This window comes from Monodon monoceros, unplaced genomic scaffold (assembly GCF_005190385.1).
Source record: "Monodon monoceros isolate NGI ecotype Baffin Bay Population unplaced genomic scaffold, NGI_Narwhal_1 Super_Scaffold_14, whole genome shotgun sequence".
NCBI classification, from domain to species: Eukaryota; Metazoa; Chordata; class Mammalia; order Artiodactyla; family Monodontidae; genus Monodon; species Monodon monoceros.
Window position 1 is genome coordinate 70,131,779 of NW_021703770.1, and position 19,298 is coordinate 70,151,076.

Here is a 19,298-nt window from a genome sequence, read left to right on the forward strand (position 1 = left end):
AAATTTAAATATTTCTGTTTTTCATCAGTTCTGGGTGTTTTCCAGAAATTTCCTCTACCCTATTGTTGCTCCTTTCTCATTCTGTAATTCTGATAAGATAAATGCTAGACTTTCTCATCCTGTCCTCCATGACTCTTTTCTTTCATATTTTCTGTTTCCTTCTTGCTGTGTATTACATTCTGATTAATTTATTTATATCAATTTCCCCGTTTGTAATTCAATTTTCAGCTATATCAAATCTGAAATTAAAGCTGATATACTGAGGTTTTAATTTCAATTATTTTATATTTCTAGTTTTATTTGGTTCTTTCTCAAATCTGTTTGGACTTTTTTTGTTTGTTTTTTTTAGTTGCTTCCTCTTTATCCGTAGATTTAATCTCTTTTGTTCTTTAAGCTAATTCCAATACGTGACGCCTTTTGGGGTCTGGTTCTATGGTTTATTGTTGCTCTTGGTTTTACTGCCTTGTTTCATTTTGCTTTTTTGCTTTTGGAACAGCAGCTGATACTCATTAGAACTTTATAAGAATTCTGTTAGACCTGGTTGGAAAGTGGACTCCGCTAAGGATGATTTGTGTGTGCTTCTGCCAAGCATCCCAAGCGTCTTGGACCATTACAATCTAGAACCGCTTTGGGCTTAAAGTTTTCCAGACCACTCGAGTAGTATGCATTCAGGGTATAAATCCTTACAAAAGCTGGCTTCTGTTTGTGAATTATCACAAAAGATATTCCTCCCCTCTCATTCAGAATCGTCCTTGCAGGTCTCGGGAGGGAACGTGCAAGGGAGATCATTTTATTTCACCCTGCGCTGAAAGTCTAATTCTTTTGTGTCCTGACTTTTAATAGGAAGCCTCCCGTTAAACATCCCACTTTTTTCGGTCAGCCATGGGCTTTGTCTTCTATCTGCTGTGACTTTGACTCAGTTTCACCAGGTTCAGCAGCTGTCTTCAAGGTGAAAGCTGGCTCCAGTACTCTGCCTACTTCTCCGGGTTCCTGCTTTTGCTTACTTTTTTTTTTGCTTTTAAGAGTTTCTTAGAATTTGCTAGTTCATCACTGCATGTACATTACCATACTGGACAGAAAGAGAAGGGATTTTTTTCTCAAAAAAAATAGGGTGTCACTAGAGCAACAATTAAATAAGCCTTTAGAAAAGTACTTGTTATTTACCACCGTTCTGAAGGCTAGAAGATTCCTGGAATAAAATAAAAATGATAAGCAGACAGGTTTCTATAAACATGAAGTGAAATCAAGCAACATTGGTACCAAATGTCTGGTCACACTGTCTAACATTAGGACAGAATATTTTAAATTGGGATTTTAAAGTCTGGTGTTTTCCACATTGAACTGTATTTATTACACAGTTGTTAAACACTTCACATGATATAATATGCATGATACTTTTAAGAATTTCTTCGAAGTATCCCAGCAGCTAATATGTACTTGTTTATCAAAAATAAAGTATCCCATCGGTTAAGGCTGAACTTAGCAAAGTAGTTCTGGGGAAAATAGTAAAATTCAGTCAAGCATCAGTTAGTACTTGATTCCAAATAATGGTTCCTAAAATCCATTTAAGTAATTAAATTATACTAGGATATAGTATTTTCAAGGTGTGTATGTTCTTAGATGATTCATACTCTGGATAATCGAGCATACTTGATTAAGTCATGGAATAAAACTCAAGTGAGGCTACACGTAGGCACCTGGCATTTTACTCACTGGGACCATGTATTGATAGCTTGTGCATTCTGTGTAAGGCAGGAGAAACCCTCAGTCAAAAATAATAAGAAGTAAACATATTGCCCTAGACAGGCAAATTTAGAAAAGACCAAATGAATCTAACAAAATTGATAAACATAACTAACAGGTGTATATAATTACAATCAAATCTTTTCTTCACCTTAAAGTGATTTTTCTGGACAGTAGCCCAAATTTCTTACCTTATTATATAAGGCCACTGAGTATTTTTGCTAACCTCATCCTAAAACTAAACTCAGTTATCTTTGGCAGAATCAAGGATCCTTAAAAATGAATTTATCTTACAAACTGTAGTACCGATACAATGCCCTGCACTTGTGAATCATCTCAAGAGTATACCATTTTATATGTGGTTTTCTAGAATTGATGTTTTGAGTCATTAAAGGTACTGTTATTATTAATGATAATAATAAACCCGATTGTAAAATGAAAGAGGTATTACAACCTTGCTGATTTCACAGTAACTGGATGACTTACTTTCCATGCTTATTTGAATTTATTCTCATAAGGGGATTTTAGATGGCATAGTTTAGAAAGAAAAGAGAGAATGAATTTAAGTAGCAGAATTTTTCACTTACAGAAACAGTACCATCACGAAAAGTGCTGTGATGTGCCCTGTTACTATGGCGAAGATTTTATAATATTTACTTTACGTGCTAAGAGTCCTAAGCGGAGCTCTGTGTTGTTTGTTCAGCCTATTATGCAGATGGTGCTTGATTAAAATCTATTTTAAACGACAGCGATCACTGCAAGTTCGTGTGCGTTAAACAGCTCTCCCAGCTCCATTAAAGGCTTTGGGACTGTGGCAGGTTATTTTTAATATGCTTATAGACGTTTCTAACTTCTCCAGGGACATTTCAACATCAGTGATTCTCTTTCCTTGAGACTCTTAACTCCAGTACTCTGTATTCTTAAGAAGTGTTCTCTAAGTAGCACCATTAACACATGGCTTTTTTGAAGTGCAAAATTATTGTTTTCTTGTGATTAATAAGTTAAATACATCACTATAATTAAGCAATAAGACATGACAGGAGGTGGATTACCAGAAGCATAAGGACACCCCCTAGGGATTTGGGAAATACATCTGTGTCTACAAGTAAGTTACATGAAGCACATGTACCTGTGTAAAGCTTATGTGAGAGTAGTATCTTTATGTATTTGTGTATGTATTTGTTTATTCATGAGTGCTTAAATTGAATATGAAATAAGCCTGTGGGTGATCGAGATTACGGTTAAAGCCTCAAACCAGACATGTTCTTAGTTGCTATGATTTTCATACAACTTTTATTTTTTTTTTTATAGAATGGAGTAGGACTCAAGAATTTGCATTTTTTTTAATTGACTAATTTATCTTTTGGCTGTGTTGGGTCTTTGTTTCTGTGCGAGGGCTTTCTCTAGTTGTGGCAAGTGGGGGCCACTCTTCATCGCGGTGCGTGGGCCTCTCACTATCACGGCCTCTCTTGTTGTGGAGCATAGGCTCCAGACGCGCAGGCTCAGTAGTTGTGGCTCACGGACTTAGTTGCTCTGTGGCGTGTGGGATCCTCGCGGACCGGAGCACGAACCCATGTCCCCTGCATTGGCAGGCAGACTCTCAACCACTGCGCCACCAGGGAAGCCCTCATACAACTTTTATATGTGTCTCAAATGTCCTTTTCCTTGTCATTCTAAGCCTCTGCCCACTGCTGTATAATACAGGGGTGGAAATGTGTGATGATCCGCTGCATGTAAGACTCCGAACGGATGCTGTGAGGATGGAAAGATTAACGGAACCTTGTCCTTACTCTCAATGTGCTCGTCATCGTGGGGAGTTTATATTTTTGCATTATATGGTTCCTTCTGTATTGTAAAGATTATGACGTTGGAATTAAATTTAACTCTTCAGTCTTAGAACCCTAGTAACTCTAGAAATGTTATACACTAAAACAATGTCCAGTACACAATGCTCTACAGTCCTATACAGTAGCCACAAGTCCTGTATGACTGTGTACATTTAAATTTGACTAATTAAAATTAAATAAATAGAAAATGTATTTCCTCAGTTGCTCCAGCACAACATTCTCCATAGTCACATGTGGCTAGTGGCTACGCTTTCAAACAGTGCAGAGAACATTTCCATCTTTCCAGAAAATTCCATAAGATAGTGCTGCTCTAGACTGCAGAAGTCAGGGTCTCTTAGAAAATTAGGACATAAAGTTATAAGCTTTCATTCCTCTAAGTAAGAATTCAGGATCCAGACAACACTCAAAATTAAGATCCAGGCACGTATTACAAATCCATTTAGCTAATTTCCTCACATCATTGTGTTCATTCCAAATAGTTGATGGTCAGAAAGGCCAGGTGTCTTTCAAGATACAATCCATTTCTGGCGTGTAAGAGGATCCAAATTATAGCCACATTTCTTTCTTTAGGGAGGCTTTGTATATGAGATATGATCATGTGGTTTTCAAATATGTGATGAAACTACCGCCAGATAGTAGGCCTGACAAATTCCCAGTTCATTATACGGACTCTGAACTAGCAGCTCATTTCTGTACCTTCCCAAACGCAGGCAAAAGGCAATATAAAAAATGAGACCCTCACACATCAGGAGGCAACGCCCAGTGTTCACGTGGCAGACAGCCTTCACTTCACAGAGCACTGCCCACCTGCATGGGTGCATTAGACATCAGACCACAACAAGGAATTTGCATCCCGTTATTGCATCCTAAAAGCAAAGACATTGTACATATCCAGTAAGTCTTTATACAAGGAACATTGAGCAGTATCACAATGATTCCCTTCAAAGCACATTTTATTTTTAAAAACTCTTTCATACATAATTTTTATTTTCATTGTTTCCTCTTACATCAGCTTTTGGTGAAGGGGCGTTATCTTAAACCATAGTTCAGTTCTATGAGGGCGGTTTTATAAGTGGCCAGAATATTATGAACCAAGAATATAGGAACAAGCCGGGAAAATAGGGGAAGCCTCCAGAAAACCAACCAAATTGATGGGCTGCATGGAATTGTTCAGAGATTCCTATAGGGTTGCTCTACGTGGCCTCAAGACAGTAATCTGTGGTTTTCATACACTTGATACTTAGAGCTTCTCACTGGCAGTAACAGGTTCTCCTGCTTCTGCAGAGAATCCCTAGAAAGAAGGGCCACGTTGCCCAGCAGGAGGATAACTGTCCTTTCTGTTATCACAGGGCATCACGTATCCAGTAGATCGCACCATGTTGTCCAATCCCAATTTAAAAAGAAAGGAAGCATAAAGATCAGCAGTTCAAACACAATTTTGGACAATGGAATCGGGAAACTATTTAAATTATTTGGGAAAATCTTTTAATAAAAATATTTGCAATGAATCATAGGAAGTTTATCTCTACAACTGACATTTGATTATTTTCTACAAAGACAGATGTAATCTGCAATCATGGAGATTTTAATGTTTCAGATCACTAATTTTTCAATTAAAATTTAAAAGGAGTCCAGGTAAATATTCCCCATGGAGAACCATTCATTTCCCTACACTTTGTTCCCTTTGTCTAAATATTCCCAATCCTTGATGAAATATGACCTCCAATGTCACGATCCCTTCATTTTTAATATTCTTCATTGTGGTCTTTCTTGAATCCTTTTTATTTTTCTTCTTGATATTTTGTTATTTTGAATATAGGAATAGTTATGTTTAGAAAATTTGGAAATTATAAAAAAAAATAAAGAAGATAAAGATGTCAAATAGCAATTGTTTCTATGCTCAGAATTCAGAGGAAAAGAACTTGACACTCATCCACCCACAAATGGTAATGGAAACCCTGTGTCTTAAGACATCCCTAAGTACAAACTCACAAGAGAAGACAGTCTACAGCAAAAAAAAAGAAAAAGAAAAAAACCATCAGGAACACTACCATTTAATGGCCAGGTGGAGGAGGATGGGCCTAAAAATGATTCTGGAAACAGTGAGGGCACCGAGGTAGGCATGAAACCGAGAGACCATGATGTCATGGAGCCCTTGGAAGAGACAGGACACTCCCGTGAGAAAGCAGGTCAGGGGAAGAGTAAAAGCCCGCTGGGTTTATCAGCGTGGTCCTTGGCGACCTTATTGAAAGCTAAGCAATGGGGAGGCACAGTGAGCTGCCGAAGCTGCCTGCAGCCAACACAACCACGTGGAGGGGTTTGGCTGTGAAGAGAAGGAAGATGGCTCTGTGTAGCCTTGGGGCAAAGAGAAAGTTGGCTTGTTTGTTGCGTGTCTGAAGTAGTTAAAGGGCAGTTGGAGGAGTAGAGTTGAGGGTGACTGAGCCTAGACTTACTCATTTAATCAGTATAGAGCTAAAGCCTGGACATGAGGGTGTTATTTAAGCTTCCCAGGTGATTCTAACATTCAACCATTGAGAATGACCATTCTAGGTCATATTTGCCTACATGTTTAGTTTAGAGCCGTTACACCAGTTTGCCCAGTATCAACTCAGCCCAGTCCCAGCATCCTTGTCCTTTGGCAGATTTACCTGAGGACCAGTCATTTGACAGGATCACCTCAAACCCATCCTGGGGAAGTTATCTTCTAGTGTTAATCTATATTAGCTTGTCAGCTCAGTTCAGAGCATCCTGTCCCCATGGGGTTGTTCATTCTGCTTCAGTAGACAGTTTCAAAATGATAATCTTTTAAATAACTTTCTCACTAAAGCCAAAGCCAAAGAATTCACTTAGTTTTTTTCCTGTCTCTGTTCGGTTCCCAAGGCATATCTTTTAAACCAAGACCATATGGCATCACAAATTAGTGTTAAGGTCATTTCTTTCCATTCATTCAGTAAAAAGTTACTACCATGTCATAATTAGCATCTGAATATCATTTTAAAGTTTTAAACATATTTTTATATATATGTCATCTCAGTAATCACAAAATGGCACTGCAGCTGATTTGCAGTAGAGGAAATGGAGGCCCAGAGAAATTATGTAACTTGCCAGGATTTCACAGCTGAAAATAGTAAAGGAGGACATGAGTGTGGATCCTCTGATGTCACATCCACTGGCCTCTCAGGAGATCATGCTTCATCTCCAATGGTGGCAGTTACTTTACACATATTACTCTACCTGGCAATACATCTGAATAAGGTACATATTACATTGTTTGCCAAGAAGAAAAAAGCAACAACCGCCATAATAAGAGAAGGTGAGGGTGCAGAACCTCCCTGATAATGGTGACTTCCTCAGGAGACAGTGTACGGGGGCCTTTGTGCTGGTGGGAGAGGCGTGTGGAAAGAGGGTTCCTTCCGAGACAGCAGTACTTGATACTCATGTAGATTCATATACTTTTAGAACTAGAAAGAAATCGTAGCCCAAATCTCTCATTCTACAGAGGTGGATAAAGTGACATCGCATATAATCAGTATCAAAGTTCAAATGCAGATGTCTTAAATATCAATACATTGTGGGGGGTTTTTCCCACTTGCCTCATAATAAACAATTCAGATTATCCAAATATTCATACTCAAGGAAAAATGGGAGAAAATGGAATCTATCCTGAAACTGAATATTAAAGCTGTTCTAGAAATGTCTAGATTTGAGGATCTAGTTTACAGAGGTGCACTCTCCAATATGGTAGCGACTAGCCGCATGTATCTATTTCAATTTAAGGCAATTAAAATTATATAAAATTTTGTTTCTTATTCCTGCTAGCTGCATTTCACATACTCATTAGTTACATGTAACTAGTGGCTACCATATTGAATAGTGCAGATTTTAGAACTTTACCCCCACTGCAGAAACTTCTGTTGGACATCGCTGATCTAGGGTCTAGATTATGCCATTCTCCACGCCAGCAGCATTCCGTAGACCTAAGTGCAACACCAAAAGCCATTCAACTTTATTCATTGGACGTGTTGCCCACTGTTGTTTAAAAATCATAAAGAGGGGGCTTCCCTGGTGGCGCAGTGCTTGAGAGTCCGCCTGCCGATGCAGGGGACACGGGTTCGTGCCCTGGTCCAGGAAGATCCCACATGCCGCGGAGCGGCTAGGCCCGTGAGCCATGGCCGCTGAGCCTGCGCGTCCGGAGCCTGTGCTCCGCAACGGGAGAGGCCACAACAGTGAGAGGCCCGCGTATAGCAAAAAAAAAAAAAAAAAAAAAAAATCATAAGTAGGAGGAAAAGGATAAAGCCCCCAGAAGCAAACAGGTTCGATTGCTCATCCAGTAGGGTTACCACACGAGGAATCTGCTGCTGTCAGTCACGATGCTGCTGCTCATTCAGCTTCCTGAGTGAGAACAAGAAAACGTTGAGCGAGTTAAGGTATAATATCTAACCGTACAGTAGTAGTATAAAGAGAATCAATAATATTATTTTAAAGTTATGCAAACTAGGCTGGAAAAGGATGAATATGAAAATTACATGAAATAAGTTTTACTTGAAAATTACATGAAATAAGTTTTACTTGAAAAAACAGTAACACCAACAAAACCAAGTGTCCCTTAGAAACGTCTGTGTTTGCGTGATGTGCATGGGTGAGTATATCTATGTAAGTCTCAAGGGAGAGCAATATGATTTGTCCTCAAATTTTCTTAGTTCTTCTATAATTCAGAGGGTGTTTTATTTCAGGTCAATGGTGGAGAGAAGCGACCTGCCTCTGACATGGGGAAAAAACCAAAAACCCCCAAAAAGAAGAAGAAGAAGGACCCTAATGAGCCCCAGAAGCCTGTGTCTGCTTATGCGTTATTCTTTCGTGATACCCAGGCTGCCATCAAGGGCCAAAATCCAAATGCTACCTTTGGTGAAGTCTCTAAAATTGTGGCTTCAATGTGGGATGGTTTAGGAGAAGAGCAAAAACAGGTAAGAAAAGATGAGAAAGGGAGTGAATCAACATGATTTGAGAAAGTGTACGCATTCTAAAGAAATGGCTTCTAGGGATGTTGGGTGAATTCTTCAGATACTAGGACTGAGGCTGAGAATGTGCCCCATCAGAACCAGACTTCAGGGGACTTTGACATAATTTTATACTCCTTTATTGCTCTGTTATAAATAACATGTTAGTTCCTTTGTTTCAAAGTTTATATAGTGTAGTTACTTTTGGAAGGACTTTTACGCATCCGAGCCAGGATTACGTCATTCCTTAATGTTGCCAATGCGATCATAAAGATAGAAAAAATACTAAAAGTATTTTGAGAACTGTCCACACCTCTCTTCAGCACTTACTATTTATTCTTTTGTCATCAAAACCCTCTTTGCTCTTTGCTAAATGAACCTCAAATTTAAGGGTTTCTACCCTTATCCATTCCCTAAAGACCATCCGAGTATGTTATTCAATCCCACTTGTACTATATTTCTAGGTTGTATTAAATGGGCCCAGATGCCTGGTTATTTTCTTCTTCTCTTGTGGATTGCCGTGGTGTGATTCAGGACCACACTGCTGGCGGTGGAGGGCCGTGAGACACTTTGTATCTCAGCCATAGGGCGAGTAGCCCAGAATGTCTTAAGGAGGGTGGGAACTGTGGAGAAAAAGAGTTCAGTATGCAGACGTAGCCCACTTCAACAAAGAAGCAATATTGATCCCAGATTCCTAAACCAGGGACTAGATTGCCATTGTCACCATCTAGAATTTCATGGTCACGAAGGAAAAATTAGACAAGCATTATCATTAAAGTTCAGTTACTGAAACGATTAAGTAGTTGAAGCTTTAGCTGCTGCAGAATACTTTACGGCATTAATGATGGGCTAGTCTCATTGGAATCTTGACAGAGACTCTTTACCTCTCCTCACCAGGTCCAGGGGACCTGTAAGAAACAGAACATCTCAAGCCTATGTACGTCTATAAGAACTATATATTGTATTATCCGTCAACCTCTATAATGTATATCATGTTTTATACTTTGAAGAACACTTTTACATGATTTATCTCATTTGTTCTGCTCAATACTCGTAGATACTTTTTTTTTTTTTGGTGTACATTGGACATTTATTACAACTAATTGGCGATGTGATAAGACAGTGCTCACGTGGCCTGAACATTGGTCACAGTCACAACAAAGCTTAATCCAGCCCAGCAGATACAAATGAAAGTGTAAACTGTGAAGACATGTTTAGATACGTAGAAGTACGTATAAAAGTGACATTGAAACAACTGTATATCCTTAAAAAATATAGAGCCCACTAATGTCGTTTTACCCCATTCAACTCACACGTTCATATGGGAGGTGGTATCTGTTTTTATACTTGTGACTTCCAATAACTAGGCCGTGCCATAGAAGGGACGGAAGCTGCCCCAAAGTTTGCTGCACTTCTAAGTGGAGGGAAGCAATAGGGACTTCCAATAACTAGGCAGTGCCATAGAAGGGATGGAAGCTGCCCCAAAGTTTGCTCCACTTCTAAGTGGAGGGAAGCAATAGGGGAGTAAAATACATTTGGCTGTAACAAGCACCCTGGAAGGAATATTCGTGCTTTAAACAATGACTTATGCAACACTTTGTGAAGAGAGTAAAACATTTTCCGTAAGATGCTGTTATTAAGAATCCCAGGTAAGTCAACATTTCCATTTTATTTGGGGAGGCATCAAAAACAATCCAACTAAGTGACTAAATGATTATGACAACGAGAAACTTATCTCAGGAGTTGAATGTTCCTTGGCCTTAAAAATAACATGCTTACTATCATGAAACAGCTGATCTCTGATCCTCCTCCCAGGTCTGGAATGCCTAAGAAATAATTTTTAGTGTAAAACAGCATCATTCCATTAGTCTTTTGTGTATTCCCTTTGTTTTAAGGTGTTTAGTTTCTAATAAGGGTCTTTGGTGTGCATTTGTTTTTTTTCTAAAGTTTCAACACAGAGTGAAATTTTCATTCACTTGATATGTGACATGTCAATTCCCTTTATTCGCATATATGCTGAAATGCACTAGTCTTTGGTTTCGTAAAACCAGGTTTCACATAATTTAACCTTTTTGCCAAAGACAGTAGTTAATAAGTGTATATTGCCTGATTGTGTCATATTCATAGATACACATAATCAAGGTAATGATAATAATCTATTCAAGAGAAACAGACCTATAAACTTTAAAATAGCCAGAAAAAGTACCTTTCTTTTCCTGCATTCATTCTAATTCATATTTAAGTCCCTTGTTATCACTTGATTAACCAAAGTTCCCTTTAAAAAAAGATTGTGTAGGCCTGAATGAAGCAGCTTAGCAGAACTGTAACACTGACAAGACGTCATCTTACACCGTTAGCTAACACGGACGTGAAGGCAGTGACCATCTACAGTGTGTGAAATGCCACAGGAAGTCATCAGCAGGGGAGGGGAGTTCATGTCAGTCCAGTTTCTTCAAGAACACTAGGTGGGGTTTCAGCTTCCTCCTGCTAAGGTGCTTTAAGGACATTTTTCTTGGATGTTTCCAGAACTTCTCCTCCCAAAAGAAACTCATCCAAAATAAAATAAGCCTTCTCAAAATTAAAGATGATGTCAAGTTCACACACACTGCCAAAATACTTGTCAAGTAATTCCACATAATGATGAATTATTTCCAGGGTAATTAGTTCATTGCCCTGATCCCCAATAGCACAGCAAAAGTACAGACTGGCATGTCCCGGGAACTGCTCTTTCACCTGCTGAGCCCGCAGCAGGGGTCTTCCTTCCTCACAGATACTTTTATCTGAAGTTTGCAGACTATGAAATGGGGCCAGATGGTTAAATGCAGTCACTTATTCATTCAACAAATATTTGTTGCATGTTTCCTGCGTGCCCCAGGCACTGTTCTAGACACTGGGAGTAGAGCAGAGAATAAGACAGAGTCCCATTCTGTTGATTGATTTGTCTAAAATTCCACACTGTGACTAGAACTTATCACTAGAACTTATCATTCAACTTAACAATTTTTTTCTCACCAATTCATGGAACCAATTATAGTTGTGATGGTAAAACCAGTTGCTAAGGAAACACGGAGCCCACTCCCCCGGTTCTCTCCAACCCCCCTTTACTGTAAGCCAAAGCTGTCCTTTATGATCTGAAGTCTCTACACATTTTCTTATGTCCTTTGCAAGATTGCCAGCCCCAGGGAAGGGCTTCACAGGAAAGCACAGGCCTACCATGTGGAGCTCTGCTACAAGAGTCGTCTCTGAGGCTGGAAAACACACCACAGAAACCTTCTCCTTGCATTCGATTAAAATACTCATCTCACAATTAAGAGGGTGGTTGACGTTGTATTTTATGATTCCACTGAAAACCTGATATAGTTGTTTGAGGATTTCAGAGCTGGTTTCTATCCTAACTCAGATCAGTTTGCTCTCACACTCCCAAGGCTGAGGTGTGGTTCCCCCCTGATGCTGGACACTCATGCTGGAATTGTAGAGGGACTCATTCCTCCACTCACTACAGCTTCACGGATTGAGAAACTGAGTGCACATCCACCAGGAATCCCAACCGCATCCCTGTCCCTGCTCCACCCATGATCCAAGCACCAAGACACACCTCTCTCTCTGCTTTGACAACCCCTATGTGTAGTCTTGGATAGGGACAAGGCCTCAATGCTGTAAGCTCTTTCGAGTATACTTGTGATGACAAAACATTTTCCTCATTCTCTTTTATTTCCAATTTGATAACCTGTAATGAGTCTGTCTTTGGGCTCTCTCTCTCTCTCTCTCTCTCTCTCTCTCTTTTTTTAAACACTTTGGCTGTACCTGGTATGTAGGATCTTAGTTCCCCGACCAGGGATCGAACCCACCCCCTGTGTGGTGCAAGCGTGAAGTCTTAACCACTGGACCGCCAGGGAAGTCGCTGGGTTCTCTCTTAATGGAAATAATTGGGGGTTTTTTAAAGAATTTGTTTTATAAGTAAAGGATGAAATTATATAATAGCTGACCCTATTTAACTCATTGGGTATTATAAAGCAATTTCATAATCAAAATGCAGTTGTTTTAAAAAGTTATGCTAAGATTGCTTAGGAAAATATACTAATAGAAATAACTATCTTTGTCTCTTCTAGAAAAGTTAATATTTTAACATTTGAGCACCATTTTCAAAACAAGGTATTGGGAGCAGTCTGAGTCACTCGTAAATGGTTTGTCCCCATGCCTTATGTTCCTTTGACTTGACAGGGGTTCAGCATAGCTTATCCTTTTCTCTTAAAAGATGATCTTGCTTAATAAAGAGAGTGAAACTGCAGAGTATGCCAAAAAGGATGGTTTATGACACAGGGTGCAAGTCGATCCCAGGGACAAGCAGAGAGAGGGTCCAATGAATGAAATCAGACGCCACGCTCACAAAAGGGAGCATATTGCATCTGACGGGGCTGCTGGGACACCACGTGGCAGCCCCTGTGTAACAGTTTGCAGGAATGGCCAGCGAAGCGTGCGTGCCCGCCTAGGATGCACGTTTGGGCATCAAGAGAATGTCAGCAAAATATCCTAAAGTGTTAGCATGGTGTGTTACCACCTGTTCTTTCCCTTTATGTTGACTCATTGTGCCAACATAATATAATATCTCTATTTCAAGCTTAAATTAATTGTATTTTACTCTCATTTAATATTCAAATTGGGGAGCACATACTACGTATTTTGAAAGGAATGTTGCTGAAGCCGATTAGAGGCAGACCATTAAACTTCAAAATTCAGGACAAATGTGCATGTTTCAGAACAGCCCCACGTGACGCTGTTGGCATCGTGTAGGCAGCTGGTTCAAGTAGAAGGCTAGGATTTCATGCACCACGATTGTTCAAACATCCCGTTGTCATAACAGCCCCCAATTATGAACAGCTACAAATGTAAACACGAACTGGAGAAAATGGACAAAATTATTGATGACTTATTAGGGGCTCAGAAAATTACAATACTTAAGGAAAAACAGCTATTAGTGAGATTACAATCGAATGTTTACTTGCCAGCCAGAGGGAACAGGACTAATAGGGCTGCTGTGTGTTTGTGTCACATGCTTCCTCATTGTGGAGTTCAGGCGGGGCTAACAAGCCATGCAGATGGGCAGATCTTTATTTTCAGAAGCCATGATAAGGGAGAACCTATATGTCCTTTGAAGAATCTCTCAAAGAAGAAAAATCAGAAGGAAGCTTAAAGAAGTGCTAAAAATCCTCCAGGAACACAAAACCTCCCATATGAATCATTCCTACCAAAGCCACTGAACAAACTTCACATGTCAGAGATCTCTCCGTTTTAATACTTTGGAAGATGGTGCTGAATCTGGAATGGGAGCAGGATTGTGTTTGGGATTCCAACTGGAGGTTTTAAATGCTAATGAATCCTAAGACAGTGGACAGCCCGGTTCAGAGCCGTACTAAGTTGTTTTAAAAAGGCACGAGGTGGAGAGAGGGAAATAAAACATAAGCGTGGCTGTGATGTTGGTCTTTGCTACTTATCTTTCACTGACTGGAACCTACAGAGAAAGAAAAATAATAACATAACAAGATCACGCCCTTTGTATTAGACTCCTTGGAGTTTCGACCCTCAGCATCTTTGTTTATGAAGGTCCAGCTAGATTTCCTGTCTCTCCCCGTTATTTCTGAATTCTGTGACTCTGGTCATCCAAGTCTGGGATCTGAGTTCCCAGTTAACGGAGAGCAAATCGAACCCCACTAAATTAAAGAGTCCGTCCAGCTTTGAAGCAGAAGAGATTGGTCCAAAGAGCTGTAAAGTGTTCTTGGGTCCTTTTTAGCCATGGAAAGTCAGCTCTTAAGTGGGAAAGGAAAGTCACCTTAAATCAGACCCAGATGTAAATTACTAAGTGAACCTTAAGTTCCTAATTGGAGACACAGTTGGGCTGTAATACATTTAGCAAATTACAAACAAAATGTTCTTGTTTACATTACATTAAATGGCTTTAGAGCTTCAGCCAAAGAGCTAAATAAACATGCTGTTAGGCTAAAAATGGAGTGGAAGGCCGGTTCAGAGTTTGGTGTGTTCAGGAGAAACCACAGCCCACGGTGCCCAGAGAGCCTATTTTTGTAAATGCTAGCCCTGTTGTGGGAGCAGAGAGTGGATTTACCTCGAGATCCAGAGCCTAATGAGCAGATATCACTTGCAGGGAAACTGTTTGAATATTGTAACATATGCCTTCTTTCAGGATGCATAATTCATATCCAAGGATATTAGCCATAGCAGTTCAGCTCAATAGCAACACCTCATTATTTTATCCCTCAGTATTTATTCCTATGTTTGACGCCTTATGAAATTACTGTTAATGTGTTTATATAAGGGCAGATCTGACACAAGTGGGAAGAATGTAATTTCCTGCTCATTCTTTCCTGCTGCTGTGTCCTCTTCCCCTGGTAGAAGTGGCAAGTGTAAATAGTTAATTTGCTTCAATTATGAGCCTGTCCTGCTAAATTAGAAGCAGCAGGGATATGAAGAGGCAGAATTATACTTATAAGGCAGCTGACAAATCCTCTGAGCCCACGGAATCAAATCATTTACTCCTCACTGGTGCTCAAACACCCACTACAGATATGCTGCCGGGGTTTTTTCCCCCGCCCCGTATCTTATGATAAAATGTGGATTTTATGTCAACAGCACTTCAGGTTAACTAAAATCCTATTGCACTGTCACATTCACACATGTGTTTATCTTGGCCAGCTCCTTATAAACACTATGCATTTTCACCAATTTTTTTAAACTAGGAGTAAAGGATATATAAAATAATTGTTCATTTAAAAACTGTAGAATGTAAGAAAAGTTTATATTTGTAAAAACTTAAAACAGCAGTTAGAAATATTACATGCAATGGTGAGCATATTTCACCTCTAAAACACAGGTAAGTATAAATACATATAATCATTGGTACATAAATGGGATTATGGCATGCCTTCATGGGTATAAATACACGTAGAAATATTCCACGCTCATACACAGAGGGAGCAGACATTCCACTTGAAAGGTTCCATGACATCAGCAAGGAGAGAACTTGAATATAATACTCAAGTCTGCTGTGCTTTATGTATATTATTGGTAAACATGTTTGGGGTGGGCGGGTTGTCTGTCTGTATATCAAATCTTCTACTTCTATTGATGCCCACTCTAATTCAGAAGATGCAATTCGGTATTTTACCATGCACACCCATGCCCATGCCGACTCATGGAAGGAGAAACCTGAGACTAGGGATTATACACTGGATCACAGGTATTTCCTGAGCACCTACTATGTACCAAGCTCTGCCCTGCCTGCTGGGGCTTCTGCTGTGGACAAAAAGATGACAGGCCCTGCAGTTGGGGGTCTAAGAGAGGCACCAAGGGGAGATCTCATGCAGCCAGGAGGAGCCATTGCATGAACAAAGATGCAAAGATGGATCTTGGATACCAGATCGATGTGATTATATATATATGTATAATATGTATATGTGGGGGGGTTGTCTGCATTTCTTGTGTGCCTGACACAAAAAATGCACACATTAGAGGCGTATTTTTAACGCCTTTTTTTGGTTCTGTAGCTTCAGTTCCTCACACCATGAAGGCACATAATAGATACTCAATGTATTGTTAAGCATAATCAAACAACATCATACTCGCCCCGGCCATCCGCATTTAATGAATCTACAGATGTATTTGCAGCCATTTGTTCAGATGGGGCGCTTGCTTCTCTCGGACCCCTACCATTCCAAAAACAGGTTACACCATTTTTGTGTAGACGATTTGTATGCATTTGATGGATCCCAAAAAGAATCGAGAGCAAGATTTTTGACACATTGTATAATATTTTCAGTGCTCTGAATACTCATGTATAAAGTTCTCTGAGTTCTGCAATGCTTAAGAAAACGCTGAGCACGTTACACAAATGGAAATTTAACTGCATTTAAGGACTAAGTTCTGTATAAAACACAGAGCCACTTGCTGTCACTATCCTAAATGATAACAGCATTCAAAGACGCTGCAGACATTAATTTCTCCAGTACCGTGTATGACAGGGGATTGTGATTAAATTAGTATTTCTTATATAACTGTATTTCTAAGCATTTTCTATAAATATGAACTTATACTGGGGGGAAAAAAACTGCATTTGAAGTTAACGAAAAAGAAAAGCGCCTTCTAGTTTTATAGTGTTTGGATAAAATCCAGGATTGGAAGAATTCTGTTTTTTCTTATTATTACTGTAAAGAGTTGAAATCAACTACAACTAGAGATTAACTCAGGGCTAGAGCCGAAAAGAGGGAAGGAAGAAGGAACTAAATGGTGTTTATAAGATTTTACTTTTTTGTATAAGTTAGACGGATTGTTTGGGGAGGGAGCAGAAAGTGGAAAAAGCAAAATGACAGGTTGTATTAGAATTTTTTCTGTTTGTGTGCATCGTATTCACTGATACTGAACTGCTGATTTTAATTAGAGATTATTAGCCTATAAGACATATATATTACACATGCTGGAACGTAGAGCATTTAAAAAATGATTCACAGAATCACTAGATTACATGAACAGAATTTGGATTCTCTAGAATTGGTATTTGATGTATGTTTTAGTTTAGCCATTATATATGTTTTAGTTTAACCACTGAGATGCGATCCTTAGATAGGATATGGTAGCTTTCTTAGAATAACAAACCACAGCAAATAACTAAGTTAGGACAGGATGAATTCAAAAGTGTTTGGATGAGCTGGGGAAAATGATGAATGATGTATTATGATTTTTAAATCCTCGTCTGGCCAACTTTGCACTTTATTTCAAACAGCTGTAGACCATTTGGAAGCCATTTTGTAGTTCAACTGAGTACTAATATTTACTGTGTGAATCACATTTCTTTAAAATATTTGTCTTTCCCTGAGAGAGAGAGAGACCATTTCTTTCCCAGACTTAACTTTGATATAAATCAGACCTATCCTCCTAGATTAGAAGGTTTGATCATTGCAGTGGGCTGTTCATTGCCAAACGCAGTCAGCGTCATCTTTGGTTTCAGCAAGGAGGAGACTTTCTCCATCCATAAGTAGAGCTTTGAAACGTTTTTGAGGATCTTTTTACTGATGATTTTTAAATATCTGTTCTCAAGTAGGAATTTAAGTATGTGGAATTCTTACATGTTTTTTATCACTCACGCATACATTTGAGGCCTTTCTTCAGACATTTCCATCAAATATAGAATTCAGAAAGCATCCTTGTGCTATTTTAGAAGGTAGCATCATAGAGACATACAGGGTGAATAATATTTGAGCCATTAGCTAGTTCTCAAAGGTGGAGGTTCAAAATTACTATCGGGGAGACCACCTCAGATGTTAATTCTGATCTAGGGTACCGCCCCCTTTAAACACAATTACAGAAATATACCTCCTGAAATTACCACCCTTTGCATCCTCCCTCTGAACACCTGCGTCTATTCAGGAAAGAGCGGACCCATCAATCCATGTAGTGTGACGTGATGAGTCTACCCTTTTCTAAAGCGGTATTTAGGCGCTTGTACGATGATCTCACATAGCCAATCATGAGTAGCCAATAGGGAGCCATTTGGAGGAAACAGGGCGCTCTGAATGCTGGTCAGGTATCCCGTAACAACATCGATCTCCCAGTGAAACCAGGGGGCACACATTCAGCCTAAAACACATTGAGTTGCCACCTTTCTCCCATGGTTATTAATCAACAAATTTCAGGGAAGTTAACACCTTGTGGGACGTTAACCCCTGGGGGCCCCACCATAGTAACACTGTTGCTTGTTTCAGTAGAAACCAAATGCAAGAAAGAGGATAGATGTTACAATCTGGCCATCTGGCAACACCATCTTATCTGTGCCACTTAGAAAATGATGCTTAGGGCAATGCTATGGACCCAAGTGTGTAATATTTGCCTTTGGAAGCTAAATGAACCCTAGTTAGCTGCCCAGGGGGTCACTTAGAGTAGCATATGAATAAAAAACATGGCAGAAATGCTTCTAGTATACAAAAGCATACTACCATCAAAGATATTTTTGCTAAATATTTGCTTCAAAGTCCTGAATAGGATTTCTGTCTGTGTGGGAGAAGAACCCTCTCCAAACAGTTTTAAGGTATTAAAAGTAAATGTAAACATTTTCAGTGTAAGGTCATTAATTATAAATTATGTCTTGGAGAAGAGATTGGAGGGACAAAGAACTACAGACAGAAATCTGTCTTTGGAGAAAGAAATAAATCAATAAAAAGCAGGAGGGCTCTGTGTTTCTGATTGTGGCTGTGACCAAAGCATGTAATACACATGAATCATGCTGTTCAAAGACATTTGCTGTAATCTAGTGTTTATTTGTTTTCATGTTTGAATGTCTAAAACAGGATTTGAATTTTATTTCCAATAATTAGCTCCGTAAATTAAGAGTTCTCTTGTAATTGAACCAAAGGATTAATTTGGCTTTTTACTAAAAAATTTCTTTTAAGTTTCTTTAGTTCCATATATTGTAAAGATGACACATGATTGTATGACACTGTTGCACAAATTCTTAATCGCCTTACTATGATTGCCTTTAATATAGCAAAATGCCGAATATAAAAGACTAGGCTGAAGAGCTCCTTAAATTAGCACTTTCATTTCACAGGGTCCTTTATAATTCTGCTGACAAGGTTACTCATTTGTTTACCTTGAGTAAAATGTGCTTTAATTAAAATATTCATAAGTAAGTAATATTTCTCACACCTTG

At 39.1% G+C, this 19,298-nt stretch overlaps 1 protein-coding gene across 1 annotated transcript in view; it reads left to right on the forward strand.

Moving 5' to 3' along the window:
* The window catches only part of TOX (thymocyte selection associated high mobility group box), a 297,352-nt gene that overhangs the window by 254,364 nt on the left and 23,690 nt on the right, over positions 1-19,298 (forward strand). The window contains exon 5 of the mRNA XM_029222730.1: positions 8,324-8,554. Within this exon, the coding sequence (XP_029078563.1) occupies positions 8,324-8,554 (231 nt within the window). The remainder of the gene's footprint in view (positions 1-8,323; positions 8,555-19,298) is intronic.